The sequence below is a fragment of the Nerophis lumbriciformis genome, linkage group LG31 (assembly GCF_033978685.3).
Source record: "Nerophis lumbriciformis linkage group LG31, RoL_Nlum_v2.1, whole genome shotgun sequence".
Lineage (NCBI taxonomy): Eukaryota > Metazoa > Chordata > Actinopteri > Syngnathiformes > Syngnathidae > Nerophis > Nerophis lumbriciformis.
Window position 1 is genome coordinate 10,675,632 of NC_084578.2, and position 23,146 is coordinate 10,698,777.

The window sequence follows — 23,146 nt, forward strand, 5'->3', positions numbered from 1 at the left end:
CGGGGCACATACAGACCGTTGCAATGGCCAATCAGATCACACATTGTTTTATTATGTTTGTAATGTCTTTATTGTTTAGCACTTGGCAAAACTCCTATGTGATACTTAGTGCCACGAGTAGTAGTAGTGTTGCTGTTTTTGTTGAAATGGGAACGTGATGTGTCTGTGAAATTGATATTCCACTGTATGCTTAAAATTACTACAATATGTAAATATGACATGTTATTATGGATGTGCCTGTTAGTACATTACATACAGCATATACTTACATCATGTATACAAAACATTGATGGAGGTTTTTGGATGTTTTAGAGCACTTTATCCGCAGAATACAGCGACTAATTGCATCCATTGTTAGCTGACTTTTTGCTGGTGTTTATTTATGAGTTATAATACATAATAATACAAATATATGTGTGCTTGTCTCACATAAGGATTGTGAATAGGCAATATTCCTAAAAAAGTGCAGTTCCCGTTTAAGTTGAAGTATCACTGCAGTATCTCACAAATAGTTATTGAAACACCGTTTTATATCAGAAATTGATTTAAAAATACGTTTTGTGGGTCTTACATATTGTAGCAAGTCCAAATGTTACTACACACAACTAATAATGTGACGCACACCTTTTAATCTACACAAAACTGTAATACTATTAACTAGATCTACTCGACGTCTATTGCACAGGTCGCCCAGGGGTGGGTCCCCACATATGTGGTCCCCTCCAAGGTTTCTCATTGTATCCCATTGGGTTGAGTTTTTTTCTTGCCCCGATGTGGGATCTGAGCCGAGGATGTCGTTGTGGCTTGTGCAGCCCTTTGAGACACTCGTGATTTAGGGCTGTATAGATAAACTTTGATTGATTGATTGAATACAGCGTGTTCATGGTGCTTCTGTCAGTATAGTGTTACCGTATTTTCCGCACTATAAGGCGCACCGGATTATAAGGCGCACCTTCAATGAATGGCCTATTTTAAAACTTTGTTCATATATAAAGGCGCACTGCATTATAAGGCGCATAGAATAGACCAGGGGTAGGGAACCTATGGCTCTCGAGCCAGATGTGGCTCTTTTAATGACTGCCTCTGGCTTTCAGATAAATCTTAGCTGACATTGCTTAACACGATAAGTAATGAATAATTCCGCTGGCAATCACAGAGTTAAAAATAATGTTCAAAATATAAAACATTCTGTTGCATTTTAATCCATCCATCCGTTTTCTACCCCACCTGTTCGAGAAGTTGCATTAATGGTAAGAAGTATTTTACTTGTTATTAAACGGGACAAGCGGTACAAAATGGATGGATGGATGGTTAGCTTCAGAATAACAATGTTATTCTGAGACTTATTATACTGTAAAAATGTTGGTCTTACTTAAAAATGCACACATTTAGTTGTATTCAGTGTTAAAAAACATTATATGGCTCTCACGGAAATACATTTTAAAATATTTGGCTTTCACGGCTCTCTCGGCCAAAAAGGTTCCCGACTCCTGGAATAGACGCTACAGTAGAGGCTGGGGTTACGTTATGCATCCATAAGATGGAGCTGCGCTAAAGGGAATGTCAACAAAACAAATAGTGATTGTACTGACACTTCTACTTGCTGCTCTCTGTTCAACAACCCACTGTTCGAGTTTGTCCTCCAACTGTAGCCATCTCGCATTGTTCCCTCGGAAACTCTGTTTAGTCTTCTTTACTTGGCGCAGGTCATCATGTTGCTTCTTCCACTTCCGCACCATTGATTCGTTAATGTTAAATTCTCTCGCTGCTGCTCTGTTCCCGTGTTCTACTGCGTGACTGATCGCCTTGAGTTTAATCTCTGTGTCGTAAGCGTGTCTCTTAATAGGAGCCATTTTTGGGTCTTTACATAAAGTTTAGGTCTCGCAACTACGGTAAGCAGCCGCCGATTTCATTTTCCCCCGTAGAAAAAGAAGCGCTTCCTCTTCTACGGTAAGCAGCCGTAGAAGGGGGAAGATTAAGTCGGCGTAGTTACCGTAGTTGCGAGACCTGTTGTGGCTCAATATTGGTCCATATATAAGGCGCACCGGATGATAAGGCGCACTGTCAGCTTTTGAGGAAATTTGAGGTTTTTAGGTGCGCCTTATAGTGCGGAAAATACGGTAGTTTAACTAGCCAAATTGGATAACTAATAGCTAAGCATCGTAAATACATTAAGATTAACAATACATAAACAAAGGGGGGGGACAGGTCCGGTGGCCATGGATGAAGTACTGGCTGTCCAGAGTTGGGACCCGGGGTGGACCTGTGCATCGGTTGGGGACATCTCTGCGCTGCTGACCCGTTTCCACTCGGGACGGTCTCCTGCTGGCCCCACTATGAACTGGACTCTCACTATTATGTTAGATCCACTATGGACTGTACTTTCACAATATTATGTCAGACCCACTCGACGTCCATTGCATCCAGTCTCCCCTAGGGGGTGGGGGGGTTGATTGATTGATTGAGACTTTTATTAGTAGATTGCACAGTGAAGTACATATTCCGTACAATTGACCACTAAATGGTAACACCCCAATAAGTTTTTCAACTTGATTAAGTCGGGGTCCACTTAAATTGATTCATGATACAGATATATACTATCAGATATATACTATCATCATAGCACAGTACACACAAGATAATCATCATCAGAGTATATACATTGAATTATTTACATTATTTACAATCTGGGGTATCATCAGAGAAATGGACATTGGAACAGTGTAGGTCTGACTTGGTAGGATATGCACAGCAAGTAGTGGACATAGAGAGAGAGAGAGCGAGATCAGAAAGCATAAGAAAAAGTATCTACATTTGATTATTTCAATTTGATTATTAACAATCCGGGGAGGGTGTTAGTTTAGGGTTGAAGTTGCCTAGAGGTGTTCTTTTAGTGCGGTTTTGAAGGAGGATAGAGATGCCCTTTCTTTTACACCTGTTGGGAGCGCAATTCCTTATTGATGTGGCGTAGAAAGAGAATGAGTTAAGACCTTTGTTAGATCGGAATCTGGGTTTAACGTGGTTAGTGGAGCTCCCCCTGGTGTTGTGGTTATGGCGGTCATTTACGTTAAGGAAGTAGTTACCAACATATGCAGTCCTCTTTAAGGTTTCTCATAGTCATTCACATCGACGTCCCACTGGGTTGTGAGTTTTTCCTTGCCCTTATGTGGGCTCTGTACTGCAGATGTCGTTGTGGCTTGTGCAGCCCTTTGAGACACTTGTGATTTAGGGCTATATAAATAAACATTGATTGATTGATTGATCTTCAGCTCTCACTGGATCGGTTCGCAGCCGAGTGTGAAGCGACTGGGATGGGAATCAGCACCTCCAAGTCCGAGTCCATGGTTCTCTCCCGGAAAAGGGTGGAGTGCCATCTCCGGGTTGGGGAGGAGATCTTGCCCCAAGTGGAGGAGTTCAAATACCTCGGAGTCTTGTTCACGAGTGGGGGAAGAGTGGATCGTGAGATCGACAGGCGGATCGGTGCGGCGTCTTCAGTAATGCGGACGCTGTATCGATCCGTTGTGGTGAAGAAAGAGCTGAGCCGGAAGGCAAAGCTCTCGATTTACCGGTCGATCTACGTTCCCATCCTCACCTACGGTCATGAGCTTTGGGTCATGACCGAAAGGACAAGATCACGGGTACAAGCGGCCGAAATGAGTTTCCTCCGCCGAGTGGCGGGGCTCTCCCTTAGAGATAGGGTGAGAAGCTCTGTCATTCGGGGGGAGCTCAAAGTAAAGCCGCTGCTCCTCCACATCGAGAGGAGCCAGATGAGGTGGTTCGGGCATCTGGTCAGGATGCCACCCGAACGCCTCCCTAGGAAGGTGTTTCGGGCACGTCCGACCGGTAGGAGGCCACGGGGAAGACCCAGGACACGCTGGGAAGACTATCTTGCCCGGCTGGCCTGGGAACGCCTCGGGATCCCCCGGGAGGAGCTGGACGAAGTGGCTGGGGAGAGAGAAGTCTGGGCTTCCCTGCTTAAGCTGCTGCCCCCGCGACCCGACCTCGGATAAGCGGAAGAAGATGGATGGATGGATGATTGATTGATGAAACGTCTGACAGGACTCATGCTTTCATTGAAGCGAAGTTTTAAATATTTTTTTCGTCTTTATACATCGTTATAATGCCAAGAAAATATTGCATATAGTTCTTAAAGTAAATCGTAAACAAAATGGGTTTAGATTAATATTGGAGTACCTTTCCCACTCTGACGCGGTGGTAAAATCGGTAATCTCGAACACCTCGGATTCGGACTGAAAGAGACACACAAACACGGAGTTGTTAAGAGACAAGAACATTTAGTTCTATATTATTCTCATTTAATTGTTTACGTTATGTAGAAACTCACCTCAGACGTAGCAGCCATACCGTTGTTGTTGTTGTCGTCTTCTTCTTCCGCGTTCGTCTTCTTCTGCTGCGCAAATAAAAGTAGTAGTACACAAAAATGCCGAAGAAGAAGAGACAGCAAGCGAAGAAGAAAATGCGTGCGCAGGCGCAGTGGCATCACCAACGCACAAGCTCGAAGACTCTGGAATAATGTTTTGGTTTAATGGCACCATTCCCGATGCCATACATTTGGCTAAACAGCGGAGTTTCATCTTTGTCGTCGTCATTGTTGGTATGTCCTTTCATATTTCCCCGATATGGCTGTCATAACCAGCTTTATTTAAGACCTACGCTCGTGGATAATCGGCAAACAGTCACCTGAGGCAAATGAACGATACGCATTTGGCGTAACATGTCAGCAATCATATCAACAAAGACAAGTTTTATGTATCGTATTTGCATCGAAGACAATAAGGACGCCATTGGCTGCGATTCTTAGATGTGTCTCCCGAGATAAACTTACGTCGTCATTTAACATGACTAACTGCTGTACACTGTATTATGTTATGTGCTTGTAGGGGAAGATGAACAATCCGCGAACCTGCTGTCAAGCTGGGAGGACGCCAATGTCTCAGAGACTGCTCACAACGGCTGTGTGGCCGTTAAAGTCGATGCCAAGAGGTAACTGATATCACACGAAGGGTTCTCTCATCCGGGAATGTCGATTTGAAAGCCGATATAAAGCTTAGGGTGCATTCCCAATTGTTGTCTATGGGTGTTCTCGTTCCACTAGTTCAGGGGTCGTCAACCTTTACCACTCAAAGAGCCATTTTGACCAGTTTCACAAATTAAAGAAAACAATAGGAGCCACAAAACTCTTTTGAAATTTAAAATGAAATAACACTGCATTTTTGCTTTGTGCTATGTATAAACTAGGGGTCTCAGACACGCGGTCCGCACCTTAATAAGAAAATTGAATGTTAGTGCGGCCCGCGAGTTTTATATGAATGCCACTTGACAGCGTCATACTTGCCAATCCTCCCAATTCTTCCGGGAGACTCCCGAATTTCAGGGCAACTATTCTATCGAAAATCTGCTGATTTTCACCCAAACAACAATAATAAGGGCATGCCGTGATGGCAGAGCATTTAACTCCCTCTACAACCTGTACAAACAGCGTGCCGGCCCAGCCACATGTTGTGTGAGGCTTCTGCTTGCACACGTAAGTGACAGCAAGGCATACTTGGTCAACAGCCACACAGGTTACACTGACGGTGGCCGTATAAAACTACTTTAACATCCATCCATTTTCTACCGCTTATTCCCTTCGGGGTTGCGGGGGGCGCTGGAGCCTATCTCAGCTACAATCGGGCGGAAGGCAGGGTGCACCCTGGACAAGTTGCCACCTCATCGCAGGGCCCAGTTTGACACATTCCTCAGTAAATTCACCAAGATGTCACCGTGGAGTTATTGAATCGGTTTAGCGGATTGGAGAGCCAGCTTCCGCAGCTAGTGGGTCCGTGACGATGACTTCTGTTTTGTTTGATCAGCCGTTTTACAGGCATTGTTTGTAAACAAGTTACATAACCTTTCTCTGTAAATAACTTATTTCGCAACGTAAATATTTACGGCTTAGTCCATCTTAGATGAGCTCAGGCCCAGCGAAACCGGCGGCGTTTCTGGGTGTTGTTGATAAATGGCTTTCGCTTTGCATTGTAAAGTTTTAACTTGCACTTACAGATGTAGCGACGAACTGTAGTTACTGACAGTGGTTTTCTGAAGTGTTCCTGAGCCCATGTGGTGATATCCTTTACACACTGGTTTTTGATGTGTACACCCTGGACAAGTCACCACCTCATCGCAGGGCCAACACAGATAGACAGACAACATTCACACTCACATTCACACACTAGGGCCAGTTTAGTGTTGCCAATCAACCTATCCCCAGGTGCATGTCTTTGGAGGTGGGAGGAAGCCGGAGTACCCGGAGGGAACCCACGCAGTCACGGGCAGAACATGCAAACTCCACACATTAAGATCCCGAGGCCGGGATTGAACTCACGACTACTCAGGACCTTCGTATTGTGAGGCAGACGCACTAACCCCTCTGCCTCCTAACACTCTTACTAATATATGCCACACTGTGAACCCACACCAAACAAGAATGACAAACACATTTCGGGAGAACATCTGCACCGTAACACAACATAAACACAACAGAACAAATACCCAGAATCCCATGCAGCCCTAACTCTTCCGGGCCACATTATACACCCCCGCTACCACCAAACCCCGCCCACCTCAACCGACGCACGGAGGGGGGGGGGGTTTGATGTGTGGGGAAGCAGTGTTGGGGCGGGCGGGGTTTGGTAGTAGCGGGGGTGTATAATGTAGCCCGGAAGAGTTAGGGCTGCATGGGATTCTGGGTATTTGTTCTGTTGTGTTTATGTTGTGTTACGGTGCAGATGTTCTCCCGAAATGTGTTTGTCATTTTTGTTTGGTGTGGGTTCACAGTAGCTGCATACAACATGTGGCAAGGCTGGCACGCTGTTTGTACAGGTTGTAGAGGGCGTTAAATGCTGTGCCATCACGGCACGCCCTTATTATTATTGTTGTTAGGGTGAAAATTGGAGAATATTTGCCCCGGGAGATTTCTGTGAGAGGCACTGAAATCCGGAAGTCTCCCGGGAAAATCGGGGGGTCGGCAAGTAAGCTGCCGAGCCGCATCAGAGTGGTCAAAGAGCCGCATGCGGCTCCGGAGCCGCGGGTTGCAGACTACTGCACTAGTTCATTGTATTCTCAGGGCATTCAATCGATCGCAACTGTACTGTTTGGTTTGTCTTAGAAGAAATTCCACTTCGGTCATTGGCATTGACAATAGGTGTGTTCTTTTGCATCTCAACAGTTGTTTTTCTCACAACAATACGGTGGAACCATCCTTTCCCAGGCACAACCTCATGGTGTTCGATTATTGCCTGGATTTTACTGACATCACGTCCGGCTCACATCCTGCCCATTAAATATACGTGGTGGTCAAGCTAGCTCTGTTCTCAGTGGGTACTAGGCGCCATTTAGCCTTTCGCGAAGAAAAGATGCCCTGTGCTTGGGTTGCTTACGGCTGTACGAATCGTTCAAATCATGAAAATGATAAACGTTTCTTCGGAGTACCCAGCTGGAGCCTATCTCAGCTGCATTTGGGCGGTAGGCGGGGTACACCCTGGACAAGTCGCCACCTCATCGCAGGGCCAACACAGATAGACAGACAACATTCACACCCACATTCACACACGAGGGCCAATTCAGTGTCGCCAATCAACCTATCCCCAGGTGCATGTCTTTGGAGGTGGGAGGAAGCCGGAGTACCCGGAGGGAACCCACGTAGTCACGGGGAGAACATGCAAACTCCACACAGAAAGATCCTGAGCCCAGGATCGCACCCAGAACCTTTATATTGTGAGGCACATGCACTAACCCCTGCTGCCCTATTCCCACAACTTTATAATCATATTTTCTTCCTCCTAATTTTTGTTACTTTGCGGAACTTTTCACTGGCAAGCCGCGCGGTTCTCTGTTCGTGCTTCCTGTGTGTGCGATTTCGCTGAGTCACTTTCTGCCCGCCGAGACAAAGATTGTGAACGACTAAAGAGGGCTCACTCTGTTTGGTTAATTCTACTGCTACATAAACGCGGTAAGGTGCTGAGAGCGATGTGTCTGTCTCCCTTATTGAAACGAGAGAGGAATAAACGCAAGGCTCAATAATTCTGATTGGCAAACATGTCTGTCACTCAGATGCTGGTGACAGTGGAGGAAAAAAAGCCTCTTGCGGTTACATAATCACAATAAATAAAACCTTGTTGACGATTAATCGTGCAGCCCTACCCCTTCAAAGATTATTCATTGTGTATCTTTCCATACATGCAAGCATTTCAGAAGAATTGAGACACCAGGTTTCTATCGCTTTGTACTCTCGAGCAAATTTCCAAGCTTTAAATGTTCGTTTGGATAATTTTTCTAATTAACAGCCAAGCCCTAATGTAACCTTAGTACAGGGTTTTCACGGGTCATTAAAAAGCATTACAAGTCATTAAATGGATTTTGCAAAAATTAATTGAATGGCTTTAAAAAGCATTAAATATGATGTCCAAAAGGCATTAAAAATGTCATACAATTGCAATATGCAAAAAACCCAATAATCAAACAAACTCCCCGACCCAGTATTTCCAATTGAGACATTATTGAGGGTATTAGTGAGAGTCCAAGTTATTCATCTTCCAATTACAATAGTACAAAATATTACAGTTATGAAAAAATTGGATATTGCATTTGAAAGGGCTACTTGCATTATTATTATGTTATAATTACATCAATGCTTATTTAGGCCACAGTTAATGTGAACTTTTCAACTATTCAAAATTCTTATTGTCAAATGCTTAAATTTGTTTTAAGTTGTATTAAATTCGATTTACTGATACCTGCAGAAACCCTGTAGTACATTTTGCATTACTGCTCCCTTTTCTTGATTGGAATGTATTTACTGTTACAATTATACGTGTATCAATGGAGTTTGACATTTCTGCCTTGTTTTTTATTCCACAGTGATATTTGTGCGCAGTTCTCCCAGATCTGTATCTTTTTATCAATGTTCTTTCCTATGCCTGTTTTTAAATGTTCTGTACAACTCAACACAAGGATGTTCTTACATTAACAGATGCACTGTGTTATATTATATATGGTATAATTTATATTTGTAGTAGAGATCGACCGGTTATCGGCGCCAATATTTACCATGATTTTGACGGTTACAGCCTATATATTTAGATTTTTTCCAACTACAATATAACTATATTTGTAGATACAATATATACATATATGATACCAGTATTTAGTATGCAACAAATAATTGGTGAAGTAAATAGTAATAACCACTGTTCAGCAGTGTGGGTTGCTTATACAGTACGTCTCTTGCTTCCCTGCCAAAACTCCCATTTTTTTGCAGAGAAATCCAGTTTTTGTCCTTCTTTCACTGCGTCTTCCCAGTTCCGTTTTGTTTGTTTTTCGCTACTGCATCTCTGCCAAAAATCAAAATGTTTGTGTAAATATCTTGATACTTATTATGTAAGTAATGAACAGGCAGAAGTTTACACATTCTCATAAATTCTGTACCATTCAGGAAGAAATGATGTCCGCTAGCTTGAAAAATATCTCAACTATAAGCTATGTGAAGCAGCCCAGAATTTTTTAAATTTTAAATGTTAGCAATATTTCAGGGCTCCTCACAAGAAAACCTTATGGTGTATTAAATCCATAAACTGCTATAAAATTGAGTAGATTGTGCGGTAATGTGATGTCGAGAAATTCCCTATTTTTTACCAATTTTCTCAGAAGGTTTTCTGTATTTTAAAATGCAAATGTTAATGCTCTTCTTAGACATGCGTAATAAAGATTTTTGGCGCTAAATTCACCACAACATTTGTGCCGCATAAAACATGTTTGATTGGTCTAACGTTTCTTAAAAAGTAATGTTAAAAACAACCATTTAAAGCCCTGTCCAGCTGTTTCCTGATGTATACTTTTCATGTTTAAATAACTTTTACTGCAAATGAATATTGGCTCCACATATCGATATTGACTACTAATAATCGGTATCAGCCTGAAAAAAAACATATCGGTCGATCTCTACTAGTAGTAGTATTGTTTTATGTCCATTGCCAAGTTCCTAGTAAGAGCAATAATAACATTTGTCTTGATGATGTTTAGCTGTGTAAAATTTCATTTGGTGGGAGATTATTCTTAACAGCATTTGGACGTAGATCCAGTGGTGTGCATTCCCTCCAGTTTTTTTATTGGCGAGAACGGTATCCCTTTGGAGGTCATCGCTGGCAGCGTGTCTGCCACAGAACTTGGGAATAGAATCGACAGTGTGAAGCAGGTAGGAATCCAGATGTTGCATTGCATCATGTTTTGATATTTCACCATCTTCCCCATACTCCATAATGCAGTGATTCTTAAACTAGGTTCCATCTGGTGGGATGCCAAATAATCACTTGATTAAAGTACAGTGTTTTATGTTCTTATATTCAAACACAGTGTTACTTTTTAAACTGTGTATACTGTTACAGTGGCCAAAAATATTAAATATACTTGTTATATGAAAGTGTTTTTTGAGGTGGTACTTGGTGAAAAAAGTTTAAAAAACGCTGCTATAATGGATTGTATTGTCAAATTGTGACTATCTATGTATGTATGTACTAGGGTTGTGACGAGACTCGCAAGATTCAAACTTTTAGAAAAAAGCCCTCTCGCGGGCTGATGCTTCTCACTGAAAGCCAAAAATATTACAGTGGAAAATAAAGAGGACAGTGATCCAGATAGTCACAGTTGTAACCCAAACTGAACTAAATCGTTGTCTGCTTCTTTAGCTGCATGCGGAACAAATTGGAAAACAAGAAACAACTGCTCCTACGATGATCAGCGCAACACAACCTGCCCTGGCTCCACCCTCAGTCCCATCCGTGCCCCTCAAATCAACAGAAGAAGCAGTGGAAGGCTTAGAGCCTGGACAGGCAGCTGGGGGTAAGTCTCACTAGTCCAAATGTAAACCTCTCTGCAGATATATTGTAAACATGCTTTGATTAAAAGGAATAAAATACTTCCCATTGGTTAATAAACATTGAACAACAACTAGACAGATGTCTTTATTTAAACAAAAGTACAAGAACTTGACAGAATGGCGGACATAAAGGCAAAAGACTCCTTTGATTTAAAAATATGTTCATGTTGGAATTAGTAAACACTTCAAAAGCACTTTATTGAAATGAATTAAGTGCACTCACCCTGCTTACCAACAGTTTTCCCTATTTGTGTTTCTCTGTGCTTTAAAATCCTAGCTGCTGCCTGCAGCCAGTCAACTGCAGAAATCGAATGTCGAGACACAAGTTTAAGTGGTCCGAAAGAAACAAAGCTGGATGCAAAAGTGCAAAGGTAACAGCACACATGCAAACCGGTGAAATACGCAACATTTTAGTTGATATTTTCTTAACCCCTTTTATACACATAATGGCATGGATGACCTATACATTTGTGTCAAGATCAATGATTTTGTTTTTCTTGCTAGATTAAACAAAGCAGAGGACAGACAAACTGCATTAGAAGATGAGGTAAGGTTACAAATTAACTGTTGGTGCACACCGGAATTTAAAAAATGTGGATATAATAATATATATTTTTTTAATTTGCTTTCTATGGAACCATCAACCCTATCATTTTGGCGCACGTTTTCACCATATGGCATTTTCCACGGCCCTACAGGTGGTGCAAATCTTGGGAGGACTTATCGAGCAATAAGTTATAACAGTTCTATTTTATATAGACACTTTCCAATTAAAGTAATACACAACACAAAAAATGTACGATACCACAATATAAAAAAATTAGTAAAGATAGTTGGGTTTTTGAAGCGTGCCTAAAAAATAAGAATCAATGTTATGACGGCCGCCTCTCCGACCAAAGCAATGTGGACAAAATGGCAGTGGCTAGAATGGTGGAAGCTGGATTCGCACCAAAAACCTTTAGTGTCTGGATGACCGCTGGATGAAAATAATGTATAAAAACCAAGAAAGGTAAATTAATAAAACAAATACAGGCGTAAACATGCCGGAAATTAAAGCATAGTTATACAGTATATTAATGTTGTAGTGTATTTGTTACACTACTAGACAATCACCTTGTTTTTGCTTTATTTTTTATTGTATTTTCAAATAATTTTGTAGATTTTTTTTTAATTCTTACTTTATTATATTGTATTATACTTTGTTTAATCTGTGTACTGTGGTGCCATGACTGTCCTGTATATTGCATAGAGTCTAGCTGTAATTTTCTTGAGTGCACACCCCGAAGGGATTAATAACGTTTGGTCTAATCTAATCTATGTTGCTTCCTCCTACTCATTCTATTGCAAATGTCACCATTTTATGTCAGTCATTTATCAGGCTGTCTGACCCCAACCCTTTTTGAAAAAACATAGGAGTATTGGTGATTTGTAGAAACTAGAGGAGTGTTTTTGAGAGCTGGAAGTGTTTTTTGAATAGAATTTAAAAACATTGTACTATTGTAAGTGTAATTACTGCATCATACTCAAAGCTGTCGAAATGTTCATTTTGTTTGCCTCTTTTATTAACATGAGATGGAAAAATATAAACTAAATCGCAATAACATAACTTGTTAATTAATACCTCTCTGACAGTGTTGACAAACCAAAAATGTATATTATTATTTACTACGGGTGTGAATATTTGGGCACCTATTCGATCTGATTCTGGTTCTTGGGGTGACGATGTCATTCAGAATCGATTCTCGGTTCAACCCGATTCTTAATTGAAACCGATTTTTGTCATGTATTATTTGGTATATTAACTATAATGAAACTTTTTCAAAACAGGTTATAGGATAGGAAAACTCATTTCGGATGCATTATGATGGCATAAAACATATTCTTAAAAGTTTATTCTTAAAAAAATATATATTTCCTTTTTTTTTTAATAGATTATTTGAAATTATGAATTGATTTAGAATCGGGGTGAATAAGAATTGCGATACAGATGGGAAGCGATTTCTTGATGTACCTCTATTTATTCAACAACTATCATAATATATATTTGTGCTGCCAAGGGTTTGGGGCTCTGGGGAAAAAATATCTATTATTTTCTTGGGAGCCTTCAGTTGTTGTCACCCAAGTAACATCTTTGTCGTTTGTGTTTTGCAGTACCGAGGGGAAAGAGCCGCACGATATGCCAAATTCCTGGAAGAAAAAGCTAAGAAAGTAGCACTACAGAAGGAACAGGCAGAGGAGGAGGAAGCAAGGAAGGAGGCGCTTTTGAGACAAAGGAGGTAAACCTGCCAGCTCTCGAAGATTAAAACCAGCGATGACTTAGAAGCCCTTATCCATTTTTTTAAATTGTTGTTCAACTTTACTTTATGTATTGGACCAAATGTGTCCAAAGTGCGACTCGGGGGGCCATTTGCCGTCCACAGCTAATTTTCTAACAGGCCACGGCATATCCTACAAATACTAATAAAAAAACATAAAAAGTGGAATAAAAAAAGAAAACAGGTGAAATGTTACGATAAAAAGTTGCAATGTTGACTCTAATGCCAAGCAGGCTTTTTTTTCTTTAAAACTGTCATTGCTCAAAAAACAATAATGAATGAAAATCAATGTTATAAATTATTGATCTATTCATAGCTGCAGTTACAAAAAAAACATTAAAAATAAAAGAACAATTTATAACCGACGGATAGATCTGAAGTTGACCTAGAGACGTAAGTGTTGAAAGTAAAAAGGGCATAATAACTTTTTATTTTTTTTTATTTTGTATTGACAGATAGACCTAAACTTGGGGCCTTAAAGGTTAACAAAAATCTATATATTGTAAGAGATTATATAAGAGTACCGATGAATATTGTTATTGATAAGGAATATTGATATCGGTATCAATAAAATCCTAAAGATACACATCCCTAGTCTGGTAACAATTTTCGGCCCGCACTTTTTGAATGGCTCTCGGCCCTATTCTACTATGTAATTAATATTAAATGAAATGTATTATTAGATGGTTAATTTATCAATGACAACACACAGTACATTGACCTACATTAAAGACAATTTGTTAATGAATTGGTTATTTTCCAACCTCCAAAATGTCAACAGTTAGACCCCACCTGGTTGCCAACAACATGAAGGTTACACATTTGGTATCATTATTACAGCTCTGAGGTTATAGTGTATGTACTTCCAGATAAATACCGTATCTATTTGATGACTGTTCCTATTCAGTAATACTTGTGTTTCTGTATCTTTAGCACCATTACAAGGCTCCAGTTTCGCCTCCCAGACGGATCATCCATCACCAACAAGTTCCCCTCACAGAACAAACTGCAGGAAGCTCATCAGTTTGCTGTTCAGGTCAGTTCAAGGAAAATACGGCAATGGCCCTCAACCTCTCCAAGGTTTGACCTCAGACCATCCTAATTCCGTTTGATCCTTCAGAACCACCTGAATCTCAAAGTCAGGGCCTGAATTCTATTATGGGTTAGGAAGGGTGTGTGTTATAGAAGATCGGGTTGAGGGTCTTCCTCGGCCATAGAACACCACCAGAACCGTACAAATATTGTAGAAGGTTTATCGACAACTATAATAGGTAGGACGTAACCAATGCTAAGAACAGTAAACAAGTCAGATGGCATAACTCGCTGCCTTTATGTGCACCAAACCACACCAATCTGATGTTCCAGATTGTTCTTTCTAAGGCACAGCAACTCAGACACGACACCAAGCAGTGTGGGTGGGTGTCAGCCTGAAATGCGGGTGTCAGGGACAGACGTGGAAGGAGATTTTTACAACAAAGTTCGAAAGCTTAGTGATATATCAGATAGTAGGTGTTTTGTTTTTTTACCCTTCGCGTTCATATTTCGCTTTGTTTGTTGCGTTTCGCTTAATTGTAAAATATGTCAATCGAGAGGGGGGGGTGTTCATATGTTGTCAATATTCAGTGTTTTATCGTTCATAGTTAATATTGTAAATCCCACATTCTTTCTTTTCATGTACATTCCGGGTGTCTCATTGAGTAGAAAAATGTAAAATTCTATTCTGTTTTTTAAGGCGGTCTGTCATAACGTTTTTAGCCTGTAGACATTATTGTGAGGTTTTGTATTAGTGTTCCTAAAAATATATATACCGGCCCCCAGACACATTTTTTTCTCTAAATTTGGCCCCCCAATGCAAAATTATTCCCCAGGCCTGCACTACATCATCATGACAACACACTTTCACATGACAAGCACTGCCTGATTGATACGGCCTTTTCACATTTAAAGTGTTATCTATTTCATGGATATCAGTAACATTCACATTTGTTAGTAAAACTCCCATGTTCCACAATTTTCAGTGCCTAAAAAAACACTTGGGCGCAAATGGAACAATAGGGCCCAAAAAGCATAGAGTTAAAAATGTGTTAACTGGAAAAAATAAAAACAAAAAAGTAGCTAAAATCGCAATGTAGTAATAATAATGTCTTTTTTATGCATTGTTTGTCAGGAGGTTGGAAATCGCTTTGGTAGCTTCTCCATGGCTACCATGTTCCCTCGACGGGAGTTCACCAGTGAAGATCTCCATAAGACGTTTCTGGAACTCGATCTCGCTCCAAGTTCTACAATTGTACTTGTGCCTGTGAGTGACTTACATCTGTTCTAAATCATTTTAATGGACACAACATCATTTATTTATTTATTTATTTATTTTTGTCCTGTCCAGCTTCTCAGGCAAATCATATACGGTAGTTTATGTAGATGCCCATATCGACTGTTCAGATTTACTTTACAAAAGAGAAGTGTAGGATACTTCTCTTGTTGCCTTATTTGTATTTGACTTTATTAAATGTATTTATATTATCATTTGGTGCAGCCGGGCCGGAGCAGGAGGGGATAGAAAGAGTAAAAAAAGAAGACAGAGGGGGAAATTGTGGAGACAAGAGGGGGATTAGACAGAGAGACCAAAACAACAACAGCAAACACAACAACAACAATAGAGCAACATCGGCAAATACGACATGTACAAATATGATGGTAAAAGTGATAGCAAATAAGCAGTTAGCAAAAATAAAAAATAATACAGAAATGACAATGAGCATTATTACACTACAAATGGAGCAATTCAAATACCAATAGAAATAGCGCTATTGATAATGAACAATACCAATAATTTACCTCTATTATCAACAATACAGTTGTTCAAATGCAACAATGCATATACGTAATGACACAACATCCTTAATAAAACAAAGGTGTCAAACTCAAGATCCGGGGTCCAGATCTGCCCCGCCACATTGTTGTAGGTGCTCTGCAAAAGACTGGACATAAAGTCATCATCTCTCTTGCTTAATGTTGTCGTTTTTTCTATTTTGCCAAAATAATTGCATGTACTGCATGCAATTTTTGTCTTTTAAACTTCAATATTATCTGATTTAAAATATTAACATTTTATATATTTTGTTGAAATAAATATACATTCTTAAATATCTGTCAAGTTCGTATGTAAAAAATAATGTAATAATGAAATGCATAAGCAATTATGTAATCATATCATGAAGCGATTATACATTAATATTTGGGCTGTTGAAGTTAATACATTAACTCATGCGATTATTCCCAAAATATTATGTCAATAATAATGTAAAAACACACAATTAATTTTTGAGCACACATGCTCCTTTACGGTGGCTTTTACACCTAATTGCAGTAAATTGAATAATTGAATAAAATTAAAAGGTTGTGTTTTTACAGTGCATAACTGAAAAAACGGTACCACCTGTATTTTTATAGTAAAATTCTGGCAACTGAGCTGCTGATATTTTACTCTAAAATCTACTGACTTTTTAACAGTGTAGATAAAACAGTTTTGAGCAAACACATTCCATGCATTCAAGTAAAACATTTAACATGTTCCTGTGTGACATTCTGATGATAAAATTTAATTTGGTCGAAATATAAATGTAATACAAAATATTATTATATGAATGAAAATAATAAATAAAAAAAATCTAAGTTAAATAAAAAGTTTGACATTGTGTATTATTATTCATATACATTCACTGTAACAAGCGGCCCTCAATGAAAACGTGTTTGACACCCCTGAAATAAAGCATAATGATTTACAAGGACCTATATATTTACCGGTATATAATAATTTTTGTGTGTTTTTTCCATAACAGTGTGGCAGGGCTTCTGCGGTGGTTTCATCATCAGCTGGTGGTGTCTGGGCGATTCTGAGCACGCTCTTCTCCCCTATCCTCAGTGTGTGGCGACTCCTGAGCTCCATGATGTTTGCGACCGAACCGCAGGAAACATCCACAAGCTCTTACACCAACTCTGCAAGTCGCCCTGATAAATCCAAACGGTGAGTGACAGTCTCTATATGTAGATCAGGGGTCTAACAATATTTGCTTATTAAACTCTCAGTATTTGCACGACTGTTCAATTTAGACAATAATCCTCTCTTTAATGACATATTACCACATAATTGCACAAAGACAATGATGAGTGGAGGGCTACTACCGTATTTTTCGGAGTATAAGTCGCACCGGAGTATAAGTCGCACCTGCCGAAAATGCATAATAAAAAAAGAAAAAAACATATATAAATCGCACTGGAGCCCGGCCAAACTAAAAAAAAAAACTGCGACTTATAGTCTGAAAAATACGGTACATATGAAAGTACAAATTAAATGTTGACAATCATATCAATAAAACCCACAATCCTTTATTTTGTCAAAGTAGCTCTAATACATTGATCTAGAAAAAATGTATACCGATAAACAAGATGCAGATAGAGATGTCCAATAATGGCTTTTTTGCCGATATCCGATATTGTCCAACTCTTAATTACCGATTCTGATATCAACCGATACCGATATATACAGTCGTGGAATTAACACATTATTATGCCTAATTTTGTTGTGATGCCCGCTGGATGCATTAAACCAGTGTTTCTCAATCTTTTTTCAGTGATGTACCCCCTAATCAGAGCAACATTTTTTTAATTCAAGTACCCCCTAATCAGAGCAAAGCATTTTTGGTTGAAAAAAAGAGATAAAGAAGTAAAATACAGCACTATGTCATCAGTTTCTGATTTATTAAATTGTATAACAGTGCAAAATATTGCTCATTTGTAGTGGTCTTTCTTGAACTATTTGGAAAAAAAGATTTAAAAAAAAACTAAAAACTTGTTGAAAAATAAACAAGTGATTCAATTATAAATAAAGATTTCTACACAAAGAAGTAATCATCAACTTAAAGTGCCCTCTTTGGGGATTGTAATAGAGATCCATCTGGATTCATGAACTTAATTCTAAACATTTATTTTGTTGAGGTATTATTCAATAAATATATTTATAAAGGATTTTTGAATTGTTGCTATTTTTAGAATATTTAAAAAAAATCTCACGTACCCCTTGGCATACCTTCAAGTACCCCCAGGGGTACGCGTACCCCCATTTGAGAACCACTGCATTAAACAATGTAACAAGGTTTTCAAAAATAAATCAACTCAAGTTATGGAAAAAAATGCCAACATGGCGCTGCCATATTTATTATTGAAGTCACAAAGTGCATTTTTTTTTTTTTAACATGCCTCAAAACAGCAGCTTGGAATTTGGGACATGCTCTCCCTGAGAGAGCATGAGGAGGTTGAGGTGGGCGGGGTGTAGTTGACGTGGGGGGAATAGGGTGTAGTAGCGGGGGGTGTATATTGTAGCGTCCCGGAAGAGTTAGTGCTGCAAGGGCTTCTGGGTATTTGTTCTGTTGTGTTTATGTTGTGTTACGGTGCGGATGTTCTCCCGAAATATGTATTTGTCATTCTTGTTTGGTGTGGGTTCACAGTGTGGCGCGTATTTGTAACTGTGTTAAAGTTGTTTATACGGCCACCCTCAGTGTGACCTGTATGGCTGTTGACCAAGTATGCCTTGCATTGTGAAAAGCCGTAGATATTACGTATGTGATTGGGCCGGCACGCAAAGGCAGTGCCTTTAAGGTTTATTGGCGCTTTGTACTTCTCCCTACGTCTGTGTACACAGCAGTGTTTTAAAAAGTCATACATTTTACTTTTTGAAACCGATACAGATCATTTCCGATATTAGATTTTAAGGCATTTATCGGCCGATAATATTGGCAGTCCGATATTATCGGACATCTCTAGATGAAGAAGAACAAAATTGTTATTGTTTTTAGTACATAATGTGAGTTGTGGATACCAACATTTTGTTAATGTTCTGGCAAAACAAGCGTGTTCATTTTGTTTGGGGTTGAAATAAGCTACAAAAATAAAGAGTAGAAAATTGTGTAGCTCACGTCCATTTTCATTTTGTAAAAGTAGCTCTCCAAAGAAAAAAGGTTGGAGACCCTGCTATAGATTATATTTTAACTTGAGCTGTCAAATGATTACTTTTTTTAAATCAGATTAATCACATTTTTAATTTGGTGACAACCCGCTTGCATGAAAAAAATTTGCTTTTATTGTCAGAATGTCATCCAGGAACATTTTCAAACATTTTACATGAATGCATGTCATTTATTTGCACAAAAATTGGTAAAACTTTTATCTAAACTTCTTTCAGGCAGTATTTTCAAGTGAAATTTGCCAGCGAGCACACCAGTCTTAGTTATTTTTGTACTGATGTCCGTATAGCGGTTAAAGTAAAATAGCTTGTACGGGCAAAATAAATTGCATGATTAATCTAAGTGTGTTCATGATTAATGCGATAGTTTTGTGATTAATCACATGAGTTAACTCGTTAATTTTGACATCTCTAATTTTAACTAAAATGTAGATTTTTAAAATGTCCCATGTCCGTCAGTATGTGGTAAAAACTTAGGACGTCTCTAATCACCAAAACATTTAATATCAGTTTTTCTACAACCTATTGAATAAAATGTATAAATGGACACCAATGTGTTGACCCGACGGTATCGATAAGTAAAACACTCCATCTATTGGTATGGCAAATAATCACTTAAATATTTAAACACCGTGTTACTGTTCAAACTGTGTGCAAAATATTAAATATGCTTGTTCAATAAAACAGCTGCCTTGTTTTTAATGAATACTTAGGCCTACTACGCTACTTTTTATGTTGGTCATTATGGTGGTACTTGGAGAGCCACGTGTTTTCTAGAAGTGGTATTTGGTGAAAAAGTGTGAGAACCACTGGTGTAGATAATGATTATTATAAATTGTGAACATAATTACTTATTAATAAAAACTCAAGCTGTCATAATTGAGTTAACTCATGTGATTAATCAGAAAAAAACTGTATTAATCATGTGCACAATTAGATTAATCATGCAATTTATTTTGAGCGTACAAGCTCTTGTACCTAAAGCGCTATCAATGCATATTTAAGTACAAAAATGAGGGAGGAGACCCCCACTAGTGGGCTTTCTGTCAACTTTCACTCTATAATGCATCCTAAAATAACTTTAAATAAAACTGTTACCATTTTTTGTGCAAATAAATGACATGCATTTAAGTAAAATGTTTAAAATGATTCCTGGATGACATTCTGACAATAAAATTACATTTGTTTACAAAAATGTGTGGGTTTTTTTAAGCAAATTTTAATTATGCAAGCGAGTAATCACCTGTGAATAATCCTTCTTACATACTTGTACATTACCTTTTGCATTATATTAATTTATATTATTATGTATTGTCTACCTTGTACTTTTTTTTTCATGTCATTGCCTGAAATAAATGAATAAATAAAAATAAAAAAAGAATAATCATGATTAATCTAATTTCCCAAAATGTAATTAATCATGATTAACCCAAATTCCAAAATCTTATTAATCTGATTTCCCCAAAAAAAGAATAATAAAAACTCATTCTGTATGACATTTTCTGCTTGGTCCTGTCAGGGAATCTCTTTCCACCCCTGCAGAAAAACGTCCCAAGAACTTCAAGAAAGACGGGAAAATCTGCCAGCTCAAGACTGAAGACGATAGCGAGGACGACAACAACACCTGGAACGGGAACTCAACTCAGCAAATGTAGCTTTATCATCAATAGCTCCCTTTCTGTGAGTCCTCCTGCACTGCTCCGGTTGCCTTAGTTTAGCCTCTGATCCAGCCTAGCGCTGTCCTATCTAGTCTTTAAGCACCAACTGACACGCCTCCTAAGACAATCTGAGCAGTCCAGTTGTGATCAATTTAATGCCTTGAGAATCCTAGATCGATAAATGAATATTGGAATATTCACAGGCATGTTTCTGTAGGTGAGCTCGCATCCAAACTCAGTAAATGACGTTTAACAGATATTACTTTACTAGTTTTGGTTTTGACACAATTTGCAACTGGTTGAATCTGTGAGTTGTATTTAGTTTTTCCTGACAACAGTTTATTGAAGTTCGTCATAAAATTTTCCGAATTCATGACATGAATTTGGAACCTAACTTTTATTTGTTTTCAGATATATAATATATGCAAGAGAGAAGACTTTGCTTACACATTTGCAATTCTGTCACTAATATAGTGCAAGAAGGTGTCACTCATAATTATTCAACCTCTATTGTAAATTGCAATTATTCCCATTAGATGAACAATTTAATGAAATATTTACAATGATAGTTGAATCATTTGAAGTGCTACAGTATGTTTCTATTGACTGTAGATGTGTGCTTCTTCCAAAACTAAAAATAAAACTGTTTCCAAAAATCTGTTCTGTCTTATGTTCTGTTTTGGTTGTGATGTGTATTTCTGGCAGTGCGGCAGGATCAAACGAGACGTCGGAGACTCTTTGCCGAACAAAAATTTGCTTTATTACAAGCGAACGTCATTATACACACTGCAAAAAGTCAGTGTTCAAAAACAAGAAAAAGAAATACAAAAATTAGGGGTATTTTATTTGAACTTAGCAAAATTATCTGCCAATAGAACAAGAAAATTTGGCTTGTCAAGACTTTCCAAAACAAGTAAAATTAGCTAACTTCAGTGAACCCAAAAATACCTTAAAACATACTTGCCAACCTTGAGACCTCCGATTTCGGGAGGTGGGGGGGCGTGGTCGGGGTGGGGCGGGGGCGTGATTGGGGGCGGGGCTAAGAGGGGAGGAGTATATTTACAGCTAGAATTCACCAAGTCAAGTATTTCATATATATATATATAAGAAATACTTGACTGTCAGTGAATTCTAGCTATATATATATTTATTTTATTATATATATATATATATACATATATATATATATATATATATAAATATATATATATATATATAAAAGAAATACTTGAATTTCAGTGTTCATTTATTCACACATATACACACACATAACACTCATCTACTCATTGTTGAGTTAAGGGTTGAATTGTCCATCCTTGTTCTATTCTCTGTCATGCTGAACACCCTTTCGCAGGTACCCAGAAAGGTTTCGAGTACCACCAAAAAAACTGAATCTCTGAAGACAGTATAAAAATCTGTGTTAAAGGTGTACAAATACTGTTTGTATAATAAGCATGTTATTTTTTACAAATGAGGGTTAAGAGTTCAGTACTAAAAAAAAAAGAAAAGAATGTGGCTTAAGTACAGTTTTTTAATTGAGCTGCTGCATTTTTTGGTTGGGTTATTTATTTATTTTGAGTAACTTCTATACATTTCTAAAAAGGGAGGAATGTAATAGTGATCTATGTTTGTCTGTTGCCATCTCCTGGTGAATGTTGGCTATAGCGTACTGGGGTTACTTTTTGGTTGGCCAACGATTTACGTGGTGTTGCGCACCTGACATCACTCAGGTCCGCATGGAGCTGGAGGGGGCGTGGCTTCCAGCTCCGCCTGAATTTCGGGAGATTTTCGGGAGAAAATTTGTCCCGGGAGGTTTTCGGGAGAGGCGCTGAATTTCGGGAGTCTCCCGGAAAATCCGGGAGGGTTGGCAAGTATGCCTTAAAATAAGTATATTCTCACTGATTAGTGCACTTTTCTTGGTAGAAAAAAAAAGAGACCTTTTTGCTCAATATGTTGAAAAATATTCTTAAATGAAGTAAATGCTAGTGCCATTATCTTGACATAATGATTTGCGCTCGGCATTACATTTCTTGAAACCAGCAAACTTATACTAAAGACTAATTCATTGTTTTTAATGGAATGTCAACAAGGCAACCGCTTGTTACTCTCAGGGTCTCCTCGCCGCTCAGGCAAATCATATTGTCTAAAAATGCATTTTTCCATCGATAACATGACATCATCGTGCCAAGTGCGTGCTCTTTCAGTCAATTAGTGCGCATAC

General features: G+C 38.7%; 2 protein-coding genes across 2 annotated transcripts in view; one reads left to right on the forward strand and one right to left on the reverse strand.

Annotated features, from left to right (window-relative positions):
• rab3gap1 (RAB3 GTPase activating protein subunit 1) overlaps positions 1 to 4,451 on the reverse strand; it is a 61,932-nt gene extending 57,481 nt beyond the window's left edge. The window contains exons 1-2 of the mRNA XM_061926586.1: positions 4,346 to 4,451; positions 4,195 to 4,250 (exon numbers count right to left, since the gene is read on the reverse strand). Coding sequence (XP_061782570.1) covers positions 4,195 to 4,250; positions 4,346 to 4,363 — 74 coding nt within the window. The 5' untranslated portion in view covers positions 4,364 to 4,451. The remainder of the gene's footprint in view (positions 1 to 4,194; positions 4,251 to 4,345) is intronic.
• On the forward strand, positions 4,449 to 21,572 carry ubxn4 (UBX domain protein 4). The gene is made up of 12 exons (XM_061926587.1): positions 4,449 to 4,615; positions 4,902 to 5,004; positions 8,920 to 8,948; positions 10,134 to 10,252; positions 10,743 to 10,896; positions 11,211 to 11,304; positions 11,438 to 11,480; positions 13,085 to 13,209; positions 14,182 to 14,284; positions 15,416 to 15,547; positions 17,088 to 17,272; positions 20,787 to 21,572. The coding sequence occupies exons 1-12, from the start codon at positions 4,534 to 4,536 to the stop codon at positions 20,920 to 20,922; spliced, it is 1,305 nt and encodes a 434-aa protein (XP_061782571.1). The 5' UTR covers positions 4,449 to 4,533; the 3' UTR covers positions 20,923 to 21,572.
• Positions 21,573 to 23,146: the final 1,574 nt, after the last annotated feature.

Bases quoted from the DNA above. Each gene is read 5' to 3' on its own strand.
- ubxn4 (XM_061926587.1), top strand. From the start codon at position 4,534: ATGTTTTGGTTTAATGGCACCATTCCCGATGCCATACATTTGGCTAAA. The intron at 4,616-4,901 runs GTATGTCCTTTC...ATGTGCTTGTAG, and splicing joins CTTTGTCGTCGTCATTGTTG to GGGAAGATGAACAATCCGCG. The intron at 11,305-11,437 runs GTAACAGCACAC...TTTTCTTGCTAG, and splicing joins CTGGATGCAAAAGTGCAAAG to ATTAAACAAAGCAGAGGACA.